General features: G+C 61.9%; 1 protein-coding gene across 1 annotated transcript; it reads left to right on the top strand.

The window, feature by feature from the left end:
• The first annotated feature begins 1003 nt into the window (after nt 1-1003).
• LOC119236954 (olfactory receptor 1052-like) lies at nt 1004-1939 on the top strand. Its single transcript, XM_037500885.1, has one exon. It carries the CDS (start codon nt 1004-1006, stop codon nt 1937-1939), a length of 936 nt encoding a protein of 311 aa, XP_037356782.1.
• The last annotated feature ends 16112 nt before the right edge of the window (nt 1940-18051 follow it).

Below are 18051 nucleotides of genomic sequence, written 5' to 3'. Positions count from 1 at the left end.
GTGCGGACTGGCTCCTGCCCTTCCCGAGGCCTTCACGCCCACCCTGTGGCCCCGTGTCTACTTGGAACTCAACCAAAGGGGCTCCTCCTTGGCTCTACTTCCCTGCCCGAGGTTCCAGGAGCGTGTCGGTGGCACCCTGTGGTGCTGGGCGGCAGGAGGTTCAGCTCCCCACAGCGCCCGTGTCCACTTACCTGTCTCCCTGCCTCTCCCTCACAGGTGTTTGCGCAGGCCCCAGGAGCTCCAGGCGGGGAAGGCCTCGGCAGCTGCACAGGAGCATCATGAGGTGAGCTGGCCACAGCCGTCCATTTCCCACACATGGACGTGTCTGGCCCCGGGAAGCTCCAGCAGACACCCTGCAGCTGCCCAGGGCCCACCAGGCATTCTAACTACCTCCAGATTGGCCCCAGCCTGTGGCGTCCTCTCCCCCTCAATTCTGGGACGATAGCGACTTGCCAGCAAGCACACCCGTGCTGAGAGATCAGGGCACGTCCAGGCCGTCAGCTCCCTGCAGAGCCGGCCATGGGGCTGGGCTACTCATCCCTTTGCTCGTGATGGGCCCATCGCAACCATGTGCACAGAAACCACCCTGTCCAAAGGGACACACTGAGAAAGAAAGAAAAGCTGAGGGGCCAGGCAGCCCCTTGGAGCGGACATGTCCATCCCCAGGGAGACGCCCCCGGTGTCTCCGCAGTGCTGTTTTTAAGTTGATCCAAGAAGACCCTGGGTAAGTCAGTATGTTAGGGACGGTCGGAGGAGGGGGCAGCAGGGAAGAAGAGGCCAAGAGAAGGTGACCGGGAGTAGACTCCTCACCGCCTGTCTCCCCAGCACCCCCTCATCAGCAAGCAAACCTACCAACCCAGGCCCCGGGGTAAAGGCAGGCTGGCCTGACCAGGACCTCCCATTTGCAGAGATGTCACCCCTTGACAGGGGCCGTGCGGACCAGGCCCAGCCGCTCTCCTCTTGCAGCTCCAGGCACCCAGCCCAGCCGAGTGGACCTTCAAGGATGGCGGAGACGTCCAACCACACCCGAGTGACCTGGTTCATCCTCAGGGGCTTTGTGGATGGCCCGGAGCTGAGGGTGGCGGCTGTCCTGTTCTTCTCCTTCGTCTACCTGTTCGGCCTCCTGGGGAACGTCTCCATCATGGTGGCAGTGACCAGGGACAGCCGCCTGCACACGCCCATGTATTTCTTCCTCAAGAACCTGTCCTTCCTGGACGCCTGCTGCACCTCGGTCACCGTGCCCAGGGCCGTGGTCAGCGGCATGGCCGGCTCTGAGGAGATCTCCTTCCCGGAGTGTGTGGCCCAGCTCTGCCTGTTCTTGGTGCTGGTGTCCACTGAGTGCTTCCTGCTCACGGCCATGGCCTATGACCGCTGCCTGGCCATCCAGAGGCCCCTGCTCTACGGGGCCACCATGAGCCAGAGGCTTTGCTCCAAGCTGGTCGTCACAGCCTGGGCGAGCGGGGCCGTGTACTCAGCCTTCCACACGGCCAACACCTTCTCCCTGCCCTTCTGCGGCCCCAACGTGGTGGAGCACTTCTTCTGCGACATCCCCGCGGTCATGAGGCTCGCCTGCGCCGACTTCCGCCTCCACGAGCTGGTGCACTTCACGGTCAGCAGCTGCGTCATGATGAGTGCCTTTGCGCTCACGGTCCTCTCCTACGTGGGCATCGTCTCCACCGTCGCCCGCATGACCTCGGTGGCTGGCCGGTGGAAGGCTTTCTCCACCTGCTCCTCCCACCTGACCACAGTCGTCCTGTTCTACGGGACGGGCAGCTCCGTGTACCTGCGGCCTGCCTCCCAGTACCGCCCGGCCCAGGCCCGCTTGGCGTCCGTCTTCTACTCCATCTGCACGCCCACGCTGAACCCCCTGATCTACTGTCTGAGGAACCGGGACATGAAGGTGGCCCTGCAGAGGCTGTACCGGCCCGGGCAGCGCTGAGCTGAGCGCGAGGCCGCGGCAGGCCCTGCAGGTCCGCCTCGGCCGTGAACGGGCAGCGCTGGCCTGGCGCCTCGACCTGCTCTTCCTCCCTCTGGTTTTCCTGCTGTCGACCTTGCCCGCGGCGGCGGCCGCCCCCTCGCTGGGAGCTGGGCCGAGTCTCTCTGGAACTGACTCGCAGCCAGTGTCTGCCGGCTCTCGCGACTTAGTACCACGCGTGGTTTTCTTTCACCCGTGTGACCTTGCTGCCGGGTGCCTCTGGAAGAATTCTCGTGTCCTGGCCTGAGCTCCCACCCAGGAGCGAGCCCTGCGCGGGGCCTTCTTCCGGTCCATCTACCATCCCCTTTAAGGTTCCAAAACCTTCCCTGTTCCCCCTCCAGCTGTGAGGTCCTCTTGCTGCTTCTCTTCACCCTCCTGCCACCTTCTGCTCAGTTCCCTCGGCCTAATTTTTTAAGTGACTCTCATTTCATCTGTGATCCATTTCATCTAGAGACCCCTGATCTCCAAATCCTGCTTTCGCCCCGTGGGTGCCATGAAGCCCTCGCCTGCCATGTGTACTTAGTTCTGGATTTTTGGCCTGAGCTCCGTGGTTCGCCAAGCTTATTTCTGGAAGGAAGAACTGTGCATTTAGACCTGCACTGGGTAGCCCTGGGGACCCTCCACCCCCACACATGGTGGCTGAGGGGTGTGGGTGACGGGGACGTGCGCCTCCTCCTGCTGGCGCCCACATCCTCCCGCTGACAGCTGCTGCCTGGTGCGCAGACTGGCTCCCGTCCTGCCTGCCTCCCTGAGGTCCTGGCACTGCTTCCTCCACGTTTTCTGTGCCTCTGACATTGGATGGATGCCCTTCTTTATAATCAGCGTCTTCTCAAGCTGAAGCTTTGTCAGTGTCTAATTTCATTCTTTGTGTTGTGACGTTTTGCCTTAGTCTCTCTCGTCTGGTATTCACGCAGCAGGCCTGGACTACCCCTGGTTAATACTCGCAGGACCACGCGTGTCCGCACACAGCACGTGGCCGGAGCCTCTTCAGGGCCCGCCAGCCTCTGGCTTCCAGCGCGTAGTTCAGCCACATAGAGACAGGCTGACGTTGCCATTTGTAACTGATGTCCCGCGGTGCTCTCGTGCCCTCGTTTCTCTCTCCGTGCTCAGGCGAGCACTGCAGCTTCTGCCCTCACCTGCTCCGTGTGAGACGCCACAGCCCGCGTCAGGACGGCCTGTCTTGGTGGCTGTCGCCGCACAGCGGCGTCGGAGCCGTCTGGCCCCGTCCCAGCGCGGCTCGGCGATGACCGCGGCAGAGGCCCCTGCAGGGCGGGTGCCCGTCCGCAGATGCCAGCTGGCCTCTTTCTCGTGGTGAGACTGGACGGGGGTATATTTGCTGGGTCGACCTTGCTGCCCCCACGGGCGGGTTAACGAGATGCCAGAAACTAGGGCTGCAGGCGGGACGCCCACCGCTGCGCACGCCCGTGGCTCGTTGCTCCGTTTGTCCTGTTTCGTTTTCTCAGTCCCAGCCCAGGCGCCCCGAGTCCGCTCTCCACCGCCCGCCCGGCCGGCGGCTCTGGGGAAGGAGGGGGGAAAGACGCAGAAGAGCCCCCGATGCCAAGCGCCGAGCGGGTCCCCCTGGGCCGCGGGCGCCGGGGCTGAGATGCTCCCTGGGCCGGGCGCCCGCACCGCCGCCGACGCCGGGCACCCGGGTGAGCGCGCCCCGGGCGTGGGCCAGTCCGCTCTCCTCGCTTCATGCAAGGCCTTTCCTCGCGGGCCCGGGCGCCAGCGCCTCGGCGGGGGCCTCACCCCGCGCTCCGCACAGACCGGCCGCGGCAGCTGCTCCGCAGAGCCCGCTCACACCGCGGGGCGCCGCCCGGCTGCGGAATCAGGCGGGAGCCGAGCTGACGGGTGCGAAAGGGTCCATCAGCCGCAGGACGGAAAAACGGCCAATCAGACTTGGGGGGCCCCGGGGGGGATACAGGCCGGGAGGGCGCGCGCCGGGGGACACCTGAACCCGCACACGCTGGGCCCGTGGGAGGCAGAAGCCGAGGCGAGCGCGTCTGCCGTCTCTTGGGGGCCCCGCTGGCGTGCGGGGCCAGAGCGTTCCTCCGAGCGCCCCGGGAGGAGCCCGAGACCAGCAGCCCCCCCTGCCCTGCTCACCGGCGCCCCCCGGGAACTGAAGAGGAGGCGGCCCCGCCCCAGAGCAGCTGCCTCACAAAGCCGGGCGCCCGTGGGTGCCTCGCCCAGGGGGAGCGGGTCCCGCCGCCGGGGCGGGGCACTGGGGAGCTCCGCGGCCTCAGGAGGGGCGCTGGCTGCCGGGGCCTGCGGGCGGTTCCCGGCCCCCTTCCCCTTCCTCCCGCCCCCGTCCCCTGGCCCGTCGGGTGGGCTCCCCCCGCCCCCAACCCCGCGTCTGGGCACAGCCGCGCCCGCCCTCGCGGCGTCCGACCCTGCGTCTCCGCGGGCGCCCCGCCTCCCGCGCCGCCGGCACCTGCCCCGCCGCGCCTGAAAGGGGCCCCAGCAACGAAACCCCCAAATCTGCACTTGCCCCCGGGCCCCAGCCCTGACGTCAGCGTGTCGCCCCCAGCCCCGACCCCCCTGGCGCGCCCGGCCCCGCGGCAGGAGCAGCAGAACCGGAGCCCGGGGCGGAGCCGTAGCGCCTCGGCCCGCCTGGCCCGCACCCCGGGGCGCCCGAGCCCGCGCAGCCGCCGCCCGCGCGCCGCGGCACAGGCGGGAGCCTGAGCCCCCGGCCCAGGCCGCCGGGCAGCCCCGCGCGCCAAGGCCCCGGCTCCGCAGCCGCCCCCCGCCCCCCAGGCAGCGGGGCCCCGCGGGCCCTGGCAGGGGCAGCGCCGAGGGACGGCCACTGCCCGGGGCCCCCACACCGCCAGGGGCCGCGGGCTCCAGGGCACCGGGGCGGCGTCGCGAGCGGGCAGCGAGGCGCTCCCTGGGGCGCCGGGGCGACCCCCCCACCCCGCGGAGGAACAGCGGCGGCCCCCAGGGGCCTGGACGGCCCGGCCCGGCCCCTCAGGAGCGGCGGCTCAGACGCCGGCGGCCCCGGCCGGGCCGCAGCGGCTCCCCGAGAGCCAGCCCGGGCCTGCGGGCGCCCCCAGGCAGCCCCCGAGCCGGCCCAGGCCACCGCCCGCTGCGCTCGGGCTCCTCCTCCGGCCGCCCCGCCCTCCAAGGGGCCGGGGGCCGGCCCTCCGGGGGCGGAGGTTGTCGTCTCCCCTCAGGGCCCCCAACGCCGGCTTTTATCCTCGCTCGATGCCCCGCCCACAAGTCTGATTGGGCCACTTTTTAACCCTGTGGCTGATTGGGCCGTTTACCCATCAGCCCATAGCACCTGATTGGCCCATCCCAGGAAGCGCACTTTACGTAAGGGCTGCCCTTTTTTGCCACGGCTGCCTTGTGGTGAGAGGCGGGGTCTGGTAACAAGGCGGGACCACGATTGGTCCATTTAGCACCAGTCAGCTGATAGCTTGCACCTGATTGGTTCCTGCCATGATCCAGGAAGTCCACTGTTACATAAAAGGGCTCCGAAGCGCCACTGCCACGAAGGGCTTCCGGCTCTGCTGCCGCCGGCTCCCCGCCAGGGCCCGGGCTCTGGGAACAGCCCCCGTTCCCGATGACGCGGGTCCTGGCCCGCCCTGCAGGGTCCCCAGGCTCCCCGCTCGCTCTCAGAGTCGTGAACACCGGGTCCTCGCTGCGCCGACCCCGACCCGGCACCGCCGCCCCGCGCTGACCGGGCTCCTCCCCGGGACCCTGCGCCCTCCCCCGGCAGCGCCGCCCGCCCCGCCCCGGCCCTGCGCGCCGGCTGTCCCGGGCTCCCTGCCGGCACCGGCCCTGCCCGTGCAGGCCCTGGAGGCGGCGCCGTCCCCCGTCAGCCCCCACCCCGTGGGCTCCCGCCGTGGGTGGCCGCAGGACGCAGCTCGGGTCATGACGGGCGCGACGGGTCATGACGGCGCGACGGGTCATGATGGGCAGGACGGGGCAGGACGGGTCATGACGGGCGGGGCGGGACGGGCTTGAAGCGGCCGAGCGCGGGGCGAGGCGGGGCTCCCAGCGGACGAGCGGGCGTGGGCCAGTCCTGGGGGCCGGCGGGCCCAGCGCGGGCTCCCGGGAACCGCCCGCCCGCCCGGGGGCGCAGCCCGGGCCGGTGGGGGGCGCAGGTGGTGGTCCGTTGGGGCGCGGAGGCGTCCTGCGCAGAGGCTGTCCTCCGGGCTGCGGGGCGCAGGGCGGGGCCGGGCTGGGGGCCCGGCGGGGGCGCGGCCAGCCCCGGGCAGCCCCAGACCCCCGCGGGACGCCCCTGCGCAGGCCGCGGCGGGAGAGGCGGCGAGAGCGGGGCGGCCCCCACAGGGCGGGGCGTGGGGACCCCAGGAAGGGCCGCGCCCGCGCTCACACCGGTCCTCCCGCGCCTGCCCCGGCTCTGGGCCCCAGCGCTGCACGCAGGTCCGTCCCCCGCCCCCCCCAGGGCGCCCCGCTCTGCGCGACCCGCGCCGCCTGGGGGCGCCCAGTGGGAGCCGTCGTGGGGCGCCGCCGACCCCACGCTGGGATGGGAGGGGCGTCGCGGGCGGGCGGCGGGGGGGGTGGGTGGGGGGGGTGGGGGGGGAGGGCTGGGGGGCGGCCCAGCCGCCGGGGGAGGGAAGCGGCCTTCGGGCTGCACCGCGGGCTGCGGGGACACTCGAGGGGCCCGCGCTCCCGCTGCCCCCCACAGAGCCGGCCCGTCCACCCCCGGCTTCCCGCAAAACCCATGTCCAGCCCCAAGGCGGGGGGCGGGGGGGGCGCGGTGGGTGGGGGGGCGCGGCCTGGGAGGCTCCGCAGCCGCCGCGCGGGTTCGGACCCGCCAGGGACCCGCCCGCCGCTGGGTGTCCAGTCCGCGCCTGTCCTGCTCCCCGCGCCGTCTCTGGGGGACTCGCCCCCGCACCTCTGGCTGCACCCCGGCTCGTGCAGCATAAATAAGTAGATGGATGTGTCCGCGCGGGGCGGGCGCGAGTCCTCCACGTCCACGCTCAGGACCCGACGCGCCCCTCCCGACCGGGCCAGGCCCAGCTTTCCCGTCGTCGCTGAGACCCGCGGGCTGAGGCCGGCAAAGCTATCTGCTGTTTTATTTTCATGGTCATTTCCTACGTCCACATCTTCTCAGTTCTTCTGTGACGTCCCCCAGTTATTGGCTATTTCCTGCTCAGGAAATCTGATGAACAAACTTGTCCCCATTCTCATCACTGCGGTGTTGAGCACCTGCTATTTTATTTTCATCGTCATTTCCTATGTGCACATCTTCTCTGCTGTCAGGAAGATCCCATCCACAGAAGGGAAGGCCAAGGCCTACTCCACCTGCCTTCCCCACCTGCTGGTTGTGGTGCTGTATCTCTTCACTGGATTCTTTGCTTATCTGAAGTCGACCTCAGAGACTCCGTCCCTGTCTGACCTGGTCATTTCTATGTTCTACACGGTGGTGCCCCCCGCCTTTAATCCCGTCATCTACAGTCTGAGGAACCGAGCCATGAAGTCGGCTGTGGGAAACTGACGAATGCCCAGTACGCCAACAAGTGAGATGCCACAATCTACAACTACAACCGCTCATTTATTCCTTCTCCCCTCTAACTCTCCCTCATCATCATTTATAAAGCCCAGACTTCTTGCATTAGGAGTTCGTTGCCAGAAATTGCTACCCTCATGTTCTCCACACGCTGTAGCACCCCAAGTTGTCACCCTCTGCCAACCCTGCACCAGCGTGATGTTCACAGACTGAATCCAGCTCTGGTTGCACACAACGGATGTGGCACAGCGGGAATGTTCTAGAACTCACTCATCACCACATTTATGCGCCAGCAAGCAGTGGGCTGTGAGGGGTCAGCTTCGGGTCATACAGTCAGGGACCCGTCCTGGGTGCTGGGACCTGCGGCCCACGTGTTCCCACAGCCCCGGCCTGACAGGCGGGGCGCGGCAGCCTGGTCAGCGGGCCCGGTGTGGAGGCCGAGGGTGCTGCTGTGGACACTCACCGGGGAGGGAGGCCGGGCCGCGGACACTCACCGGGGAGAGGAGGGCAGGGCCGTGGACACTCACCGGGGAGGGAGGCCGGGCCGCGGACACTCACCGAGGAGGGAGGCCGGGCCGCGGACACTCACCGAGGAGGGAGGCCGTCCGGGCAGCGGACCCCGGAGGCGCGTCCAGGCGCCGAGCCGGGTGCGGACATGTCCGGCCGAGGCGCCGCAGAGCCCAGGACGCCCTTTATGCACTTCCTGATCCTGGACGGACCAATCAGGTGTGAGCTATGAGCCGTGATGGGAGCTGAATGGACCAATCAGACGCAGGATTGAACATGGGCCAATCAGACTCGTGGGCGGGGCCGCCCCGGGGGATATAAGGCGGGGTCGGGGCTCAAGAGCCGACCCGCCCAGCGTTGGAAGGGGGGTGTCCCTGCCTCGGGGTGACGCTCCGGAAGCCGGCGGAGAAGAGGCGCCGCGGGCGCCGCGGGGCGGGCGTAGAAGCCGACTCCATCCAGGCGCGGGCTCGGGTCCGTCCTGCGCCGCGGGCCGAGGCGCCCGAGGCCAGGCCCGCGCCTCAGAGCGGGGCGCTGTCCGGACCCCGGAGCGGGGGACACTCCGGCTCTGCTGCCGCCCCCGGGGGGCCAGGAGGGACCCCGCACGCGCCCCTGACCCGTGCGCCCGGCCGCGCGGTGCCCGGGGGTGACCACGACCGCTGGCCGGAGCTGCCCGCGCGCCCGGTGCGGCTCCCGCTTCTGGGCCCCGTCGGGCGAGACGCCGGCGCCTGCACGGAGCCGCTGGCCGCGGGGCGGGTGGACGCGGGCGGGCAGGCGCCGAAGCCCGAGCGGCCTGTGGACGGGCCGGGCTGACCCCCCGCCACGCACACGGGGCCGAGTGTGGCCCTCGTCTCTACAGGCTACTGATGCCTTCAGTTTGCCTTAGGGCTGGCACGGCTGGGGTTCCTGAAGGTTGGAGAGAGGCTTTCAGGGGGCCGAGAGATGGGGCTGAGGTGGGGTTTGGGAGCAGCGCCCTCGAGCACTGACAGCTCCGGAGCTGGGTCCCCCCCCACCGTGGTAGGGCTCTGAGCACACGGGGGAGAACCTGCCCCCGGGAGGGGGTCCCCCACTTCCCTGGTTCAGGCCCCAAGCCACAGACCAGCGTGTGGACAGGTCAAGACGGAGCCCAGCCTGGGGACTGACCTGAACTGTAAGATGAAAACTCAATTCAGTCAAATACGACAATTCAGGTTTTGTGACATCCATCAGTGCTGAGAATAACATGGTATTTAAATAAAAATAATTGGGAGTAACATGAACAAATTCATATATTTCTTGGTTTTCCTCCTCTCCTGCCCCCTCCTGCCTCCACATTTCCCCAACCCCCACACACCCATTCCCCAGGTCCCCATGAGGGGCGCACAGTGGGTGACGGTGACCTTCCTGCTCCCGTTGGACGTGGCTCTTCCGTGGCTTTGACGACGGGGCCACACCGGGTCCCCGTGGCAGGGTCAGTGGAGGGTGATGGAGCCTGGAGGACAATTACTTTCATTTCCATGGATGTGTTAACCGCTAACGGAATTTCTTCTGGCACACTCAGTGCAGTAACGGTCACTGAAAGTGCTACAGGACGACGCCAATTAAGACCGTCAACAACAACACAATGCACTTGTCCCTTGGGAGGAAGGTCCCTGGGGGCTGGAATCTGGACCGTGCCCAACCCGCGGACGCCAGCTCCAGAGCTCAAATAGCCCAGCCCTGAGGCCCTGCTCTGTCCAGGAGGCGGTACAGGACGGGGTGCGACATCCTGTGAGTGCTCAGAGGCTCCCCACGAGCCCCGACCATGGAGTGAGAGGCCGGGACGCCCTCTGTCCCGCCATGGGGACAACCTCAGGAGAGAGACAGGACAAGGCTGCTGGACCTTTCCCCCCAGACTGCAGGTATCTGCAACCAGCCGTTTGCAGGGGAGAATCCACCCACACTTGAGGGTTTTTAGATTTCAAGCTTCATTTTACATTGGAGAGAGCATAGCAGTTAAAATCTTATTTTACAAATAATGAAACTAATAAATTCTTAAGGTGCACAAGTTGCTGGATTTCACAATTCCATATTCTCCTGGGATGAATTTCAATGGGAGAAAATAAGTTTTTTTTTATTTTAACTGTTCCAAGTACTATGACTTTAACAGCATCATCATAAAGTAGATCAGGACTTACGATACATCTAACATCACTTCACTGTGGTTCCGCACTCAGCACAGTGTCTGCTTGTGTTCAGTGTCAGTATAATCAAAACACTTGATGTGATTAACGTGATGGATACTAAACTCAACATGAAATTAAAAACAATATTGTTAAAAATCAAGATATTATGCCTTTTTGTCCCTAAATATTATAGCATATAGGAGTCTAGTAGAAATTTAATAACTTTTTTTTAAGGATTTATTTATGCATACAAGAGCTGGGGTGCAGGCCAGAGTGTGGGGGGTGAGAGGATTCACCAGAGACAGAGTGGGGAGCAGAACAGGCAGACTGACTGAAACATGCTGAGGGGAGCAGCGGGCAAGGCAGGAGAGGTCAGCTGCACCATGTAGGTTGCTCACTGGCTGGCCGGGGATCGAACTTGTGCTACAGAGGCTGTGGATTGCTTCACAATGTGGTGCCTAATCCCTTGCATCACCAGGGAGGCCCTGAAATGGAATAACTTTTTACAGCAACTTTGGGGAGAGTTTCATGGCTCTGACAATGAAGAGAGGGTGGCAGGGACATCTGACAATTTGTGGACATGAACTTGGGGTTTTTCTCCAACTCCGTCACTCAAGGATTGTTAGTGATATTGTAAAAAGAAGAAGTAACAGTTTTTTTAAAAAGTCAGGAAGAGATTTAAGCAAAATATATTTCATCATTACGTTTAAAGTAATCAAAAGATTTCTACAACTAGACCAAATTTTGTCCTAATTTATTGTACTGTTATTAAACAATTTGAATTGTTTACACTAATGTATATCCACAAAATTATTTCCCGTATTCTCCTGAAAATCCTGCCCTCCCCAGGGCCTGCTCCTCCATCATTCCCACAGAGGGGGGAGAGGATGAGGTTGGGGAGGGGGAGAGAGGGCAGGGCTGCCCGTGTCCAGACGTCCCCACTCACCCACGGGCCTGGGGGGAGGAACAAACCCGCACCCGGGGGACCCGGGGCCTGGGACCGGCAGGGACAGCCACACGCACAGACCGTCCGGCTCAGCCCCGGAGCGGCCTCCTCCCTGCACAGACGTGCCTGAGTCTGAGGGGGACAGAGGGGCCGGGAGGGACCCGGGGTGGACGAGCCCATCCTGCAGGAGGGACGTGTGGGGGTGTCCCAGGAGGAGACGCTGCGGGAAATGTGGTCTCTGGGTCCTCAGATGTGGGGAGTCGCGGAAGGGAGATGAACGAGGAGACGGACCAGGAGTCAGCAGTGAGGCCACAGGGGCAGGAATCTGACAGAGGAAGCGTCAGGACACGCCGCACGGGGACGCCGAGCTCAGATCATTCAGTTCCAGGACAGTGTCGGGTCCTGGGGAGCAGGAAAACGGGGACCCACACACCCCAGCTCCCTGCACACCCGTCCCTGTGGGGCCTCCGCAGACCAGGGCTGTGCTGGAGGAGCAGGGACAGGCTCTCCAGGGTGGGGAGGGGCTGGGCATGGTCACGTGTCCTCTGGGGCTGTGCCCTGGACAACCTCTGGGAGGTGTGCTGGGCGGAGACGCTGGGGCCTGGGCAGGAGGGGGAGCCGCGGGCCTGGGGTGGGGGGTGTGTGTGGGAGTGTTGTCTGTTGAGATTTTTGACAGATATAAGATTCTAATTTGTTCAAGCTTTGTAGGGTACAGTTGAAATTTCAGTCTTTCACCAATCTGGCGGACATATTTGGAGAATATAATAATGCCACATTCACATTAGAAGGAAATAAATGGGTTGAATAAAACAGTATACACAGATAGTAGAATCCCCAAGACCTAGAAGGAATAATTAAGTAGAAAATACATTGAATTACTGACTTATATCAATAACTCCTTATATTTTCAATATAGGAAGATTGAGGCTTTTCCCACTTTCTTCTTCAATGCAGATGATGGCTCCAGGGGCGATGAATCTTACGGCCGTGACAGAATTCGTGCTCCTGGGGTTCCCCACCCAGGGGGCCATGGGCTTCCTGCACCCGCTGCTCTTCTCCCTGGTCTACCTGTGCGCCCTGCTGGGGAACGGGCTCATCGTCCTCATCACCACCCTGGACCGGCACCTCCACACCCCCATGTACTTCTTCCTGAGGAGTCTGTCCCTCACGGACCTCTGTCTCATCTCAGCCACGGTCCCCAAGTCCATCGCCAACTCTCTGAAGCACAGCAGCTCCATCTCCTTCCCGGGCTGTGTTGTCCAGGTCTTCATGATGGTTATGTCAGCAGGTACAGAGATGCACCTGCTCACGGTGATGAGCCTTGACCGCTATGCTGCCATCTGCCACCCCCTGCACTATGAGGTCCTCATGAGCAGGGACAGGTGTGTGCAGCTGACAGCTGTGTCCTGGCTGGGTGGGGGCATCATCTCTGTGATGAACACAGCTGGAACCTTCTCCTTGTCCTACTGCGGGTCCAACGTGGTCCATCAGTTCTTCTGTGACGTCCCCCAGTTATTGGCTATTTCCTGCTCAGGAAATCTGATGAACAAACTTGTCCCCATTCTCATCACTGCGGTGTTGAGCACCTGCTATTTTATTTTCATCGTCATTTCCTATGTGCACATCTTCTCTGCTGTCAGGAAGATCCCATCCACAGAAGGGAAGGCCAAAGTCTACTCCACCTGCCTTCCCCACCTGCTGGTTGTGGTGCTGTTTCTCTCCACTGGATTCTTTGCTTATCTGAAGCCGACCTCAGGGACCCCGTCCATGTCTGACCTGGTCATTTCTATGTTCTACACGGTGGTGCCCCCCACTTTTAATCCCGTCATCTACAGTCTGAGGAACCAAGCTTTGAAGACAGCTGTGGGGAGACTGATAAAAGGCCAACACTACAAATAGTAAGATACCAGAATCTACAATCATAATCCCTCATTTATTCAATTTCTCCCTTCTAACTCTTACATGTCATCACTTATGAAGTCCGGACATCTTGCATTAGAATTTTTACTTTTCCAGAAATTTGTATTCTCATATTCTTCTTAACTCCTTTTTCCTAAAATAGTATAATCATTGCCAACCACTTCCTGTGTGATATTAATAAAATGAATCTAGCTCATGGTTAAAAATATGTATTTGGTATAGAAATATTGTTCTAGAACTCACATTGCAACATTTACATGACATGAAGCAGTGGTAACAGGGGGTCTGTCCTCGAAAGCACACAGTCAAAGGACCCCAGCCTGGGCACTCAGTCCTGACAGCCTGTGTGTCTCCACTGAGGGCCCTGTCCTCGTGGAGGGGAGGGGAGACATTGAGTGGGGCCCCTCACCCCTCCCAATAATAATGGGGCATCTTCCTATAAGAGAAACAGATGTTTCTGTTCAAAAGACAAGGAGATCTACTCCTGAATCTGCCGGGGATGTCAGGATGGAAGCATCCTTGGGGGCGTGACATCCAGCCAGGAATCGCACACCACGCACAACCATCCACAGACCACGGCCACTGCCATGGCCTTCCCAGCATGAAGACCACAGAGTCTACGGCTTAATCCTACAACTGATGTGAATATTAATTTCTATGATCTCTGATTTGATTCTTACAGAACTACACTAATGTCCTATAACAGAGGTATAAAGTATATACATTTTATGGAGAAACTACATTCCTACTTTTAAAATGTATGTTTTTTATATATTTGTCTATGTGTTTACTTTCAGGTATCCTTAATTTCCCCAGTTGTACTTTGTGTCTCACACCTGGACTTCTTGTCAGCTCTCGGTAGATCACATTTAGTTCCCTGTCCTTCTACGTTGGGACCTGCTATTTATTACGTCAGGTAGAGAACGCCAAGTGAAGGTCAGCCTGACGCTCTATGTCCATTGTTATTCTCCAGCAGCTTCTGTGCTGTAAACCCGTGGCTCACGGCTGCTCACCCACCCTGAGAACATGAGCTGGGGGTGACGTTCCTCCCTCAAGTGTTTTTCTCCGGGAGCAGGTCACTGTGTCCCCTGCACTTCCTACTGTTCATAACATGCTAAGCCCATGAGAACTTTTCTTAAAACGTTTGTTAACCACGGACTTGAGTCCATTGAGATTTCTCTTAAATTATTGCCGTTTCAACGAATGTCTTTGAGCAAAGATTTCTATTCCCCGAGACACTTACATCAGGCCCTGGTCAGATCTCTTTAAATTTTCTATTTTCCTTTGGACCAAACTTCTACATCTCTGTTGAGCCGGAGAGTTGATGTCACCAGTGACGTCACGTGAGGTTATGGGAGTTTACAACTTGCCACCATCCAAGAAATGCTTTATTCACGGGGTTTGTTGCTTTAGTTTTGGGGGTTAATTTCCCACTCTGCAGGCACAGTGCCCCCCGCAGTCCACACAACACCCCGTTAGTGCCTCCTCTTCTTCCATGCCCGTCCCCTTGCTTCTCTCTGTTCCCTCAAGGAACAGCACATTTTTTCACCAAGCCCGACATCTGCTTTTGCTGCATTTGGTGAGGGAGCTTCTCTGTATTTCGGTTCCACAGAAGAGTGAGACCCTCCGCCTCTGTCTCTCACTCTCTGGCTCATTTCACTTCAGAAACCACCTGAGGATCCAGCCACGCTGCCGAAAATGACACGATTTCATCCTCTCACAGCTGGGTGGTCCCCACTGAGCGTGGACCCACATTCTGTACTCACTGCCCTGTGGCCGGCACTTGGGGGGGGGGCCAGGACCGGCCACGGTGGACGGTGGGGCTGTGACCACAGGAGCACGTGGTCTGCCACGACTCCCCCCCCAGAGTGCTGTGAGGACACACTCCAAGGAGAAGGGCGCCAAGGGCGCATGGACAAGTGGCCCCACACCCCAGGGAGTGTTTGAGCCTCAGAGACACCATCCCCAAAACAGGCCCCCAGTCTGGGTCTTGCACCTGTGTCTGTGATGTGGCTCCGGGGCCAGAACACGGGCAGGTGCCTGTGTGACGGGAACCGTGTGCCAAGGGACCCGGGGATGAGGGCAGCGTCGTCTGAGACCCAGAGGGCGGGAGAGGCCAGAGGGAAGCTGCGGGAGAGCCGGTCAGCCCCGGGGCAGCGTGACAGGCCTGGAAACTCTTCCAAGGCCACAAAAGCATCTTCATGCGTGAGAACCGACCGCGACCCGCACGGCCTGCGACGGCCGCACCGCGGGGCCCGAACCCGCTCCCGGAGCCCGCGCGGGAAGGTGAATCCGCCCTTCAGGACGGTGGCGACGCGGGCGTTTCTCACCTCCCGGAGCAGCCGGTTCCGTGTCGGGCCCGGCCACAGGAAGGAGCCGGGTGGCTCCTCCCCCGCCGCGCCGCCGAGTGACGTGAACGGCTGGAGACGGCGAGGACGGCGCGCGGGAAGCGTCTCCGCCCCGCCTCTCCCCGCGGCCACGCGCCCCGCGTGGGACGGTCGCGTGAGGCGGCGACGCGGCTCCGGGCGCGGCGGGACGCGGGGACCGTCCCCCGCCCGCGCCCCCCGCAGCCGCCCGGTCGGCGCGAGGCTGATCTGCTCGCTGAGGCGCGGCCGCCCCGGCCCCTCGCGTCAGGCCACGCGCTCAGGCCTCTTCCCGCGGGCGGGGGACACGGCGGGCGCGACCCCGCCAGGAGCCCCCGACCCGGCCCCGCCACGGCCCCTCCCGCGCGGAGACACGGAGCCCCCGCGAGCAGCAGCCGCAGACGGGCAGGCGGGAGGCGGAGCAGCCGCGCGCGCGCGCGCGACCGAACACACGCGCCGCAGCGCGCGAGGACACGAACCTGCCCTCGGAGGGTCCAGTCCGCGTCGCTCTGCCGTTCCTTCTGCTGCGTTTCCCCGACCTCCCTTCCCCTCCCCGCCCCTCCCGGCCTGGCTTTTCCCTCCAACCTGCCTTTCCCTTCCTCTCCCTCCTCCCACCCACCTCCCAGGGCCCCCATGAAGGGCGCACGTGGGTGACGGTGACTTTCCAGCGCCCCTTGGACGTGGCTCATCGTGGATGTGACGACGGGGCCACACCCGGGTCCCCCGAGGCCGGACAGTGATGACGAAAGAGACCTTGGAGGAAGATTAATTACAAGCCTTTCCTACAGGGTCACAACACACACAAAATAGCCTCTGACACACTCAGGGCACTAATGATCACTGGGATGTGTGACAGGATGACACCAATTAACACAGTGAACTAAAAGAGGGCACTTGTCCCTCGGGAGGAGGGTCCCGAGGGCTGGAATCTGGACCGTGTCCAACCCGCGGACGCCAGCTCCAGAGCTCAAATAGCCCAGCCCCGAGGCCCTGCTCTGTCCAGGAGGCGGCGCAGGACGGGGTGCGACATCCTGTGATGCTCAGAGGCTCCCCACGAGCCCCGACCATGGAGTGAGAGGCCGGGACGCCCTCTGTCCCGCCATGGGGACACCCTCAGGACAGAGACTCGACACGGCAGCGGGAACTTCCCCCACACTGCAGGTATCTGCCCCCAGCCGCTTGCAGGGGAGAATCCACTCACACTTGAGGGTTTGCAGATCAAGCTCCATGTTAGACTGGAGAACGCGCCACAGTTACACTATTCACTTTGTAAATCACGACAACTGATGCTGACGGGGCCCAAGTCGTCCTGTCCCGCTGCCCTGTCAGCCTGGGTGAGACTCGGTGAGAGAAAACATTGTTATTGGAGGATCTGCCACAAATTATGCCATTTTAATTTATTCCTTACATGGGAAGATTTCTACGATCAGCCTGACAATGTCTCATGACTGACCTTAGCGTTCCGTCAGTGTATGAAGTGTTACATCAAATCACAACAACGATGATCTTGTAACTACGATGAATTTCAAAATCCTTATTGCTAAAGTTCAATTTGTTACTCATTTTTGTTCCTAATATTATGACAGGTATGAAAGTAGAAAATCAATTTTCATTACAATATTTTTGACTCTTTTATGGCTCTGAAACTGAAGTGAGGGTGGCATGGACATCTGACTTTTATGGATATTCAGTTGGGCTTTTCCCCAATTCGGTCACTCAGAGACTGTTAGAGATATTATAAATAAAGTCACAGTACTTCAATATGGAAGGAAGAATATCAAAACTTACATCATTAGTATATACATACTTTAAATCTCTTAAAAGATGTCTACAGATTTGACTGTGGAGTATCCTCATTTATTCTTTTGTTCTTATTAAACTATTTAGAATTATTTCCACTAATGTATTTCCATCAATTTATACTACATTCTCCATTAAAACCCGACCATCACCAGGACCGTCACCCCACAGAGGGGGGAGAGGGTGAGATTGGGGGGAGGAGAGCGGACAGGGCTGCCCCATGTCCAGACGTCCCCACTCACGCATGGGCCTCGGGGGAGGAACAAACCCGCACCCGGGGGACCCGGGGCCCTGGGACCGGCAGGGACAGCCACACGCACAGACCATCCGGCTCAGCCCGGAGCGGCCTCCTCCCTGCACAGACGTGCCTGAGTCTGAGGGGGACAGAGGGGCCAGGAGGGACCCGGGTGGACGAGCCCATCCTGCAGGAGGGACATGTGGGGGAGACCCAGGAGGAGACTCTGCGGGAAACGTGGTCTCTGGGTCCTCAGATGTGGGGAGTCAGGGACAGGGAGATGAGGAGACGAGGGGATGGACCAGGAGGCAGCAGGGAGGCCACAGGGGCAGGAATCTGACAGAGGAGGCGTCAGGACACGCCGCATGGGGACGCCGAGCCCAGATAATTCAGCTCTAGGGCAGTGTTGGGTCCTGGGGAGCAGGAAAACAGGGACCCGCACACCCCATCTCCCTGCACACCCGTCCCTGTGGGGCCTCCCCAGACCAGGGCTGTGCTGGAGGAGCAGGGACAGGCTCTCCAGGGTGGGGAGGGGCTGGGATGGTCACGTGTCCTCTGGGGCTGTGCCCTGGACAACCTCTGGGAGGTGTGCTGGGCGGAGACGCTGGGGCCTGGGCAGGAGGCAGGAGCAGCAGGACTGGGGCGGGGGGAGGGGTGTCAGTTGGGTTTGTTGACACATGTGAGATTC

The sequence above is a fragment of the Talpa occidentalis genome, unplaced genomic scaffold, assembly GCF_014898055.3.
Source record: "Talpa occidentalis isolate TD23 unplaced genomic scaffold, MPIMG_talOcc4v2.1 talOcc4.9, whole genome shotgun sequence".
NCBI lineage: Eukaryota > Metazoa > Chordata > Mammalia > Eulipotyphla > Talpidae > Talpa > Talpa occidentalis.
Note: the sequence above shows the minus strand (reverse complement) of the source record. Positions and strands in the feature narration are given on the sequence as shown.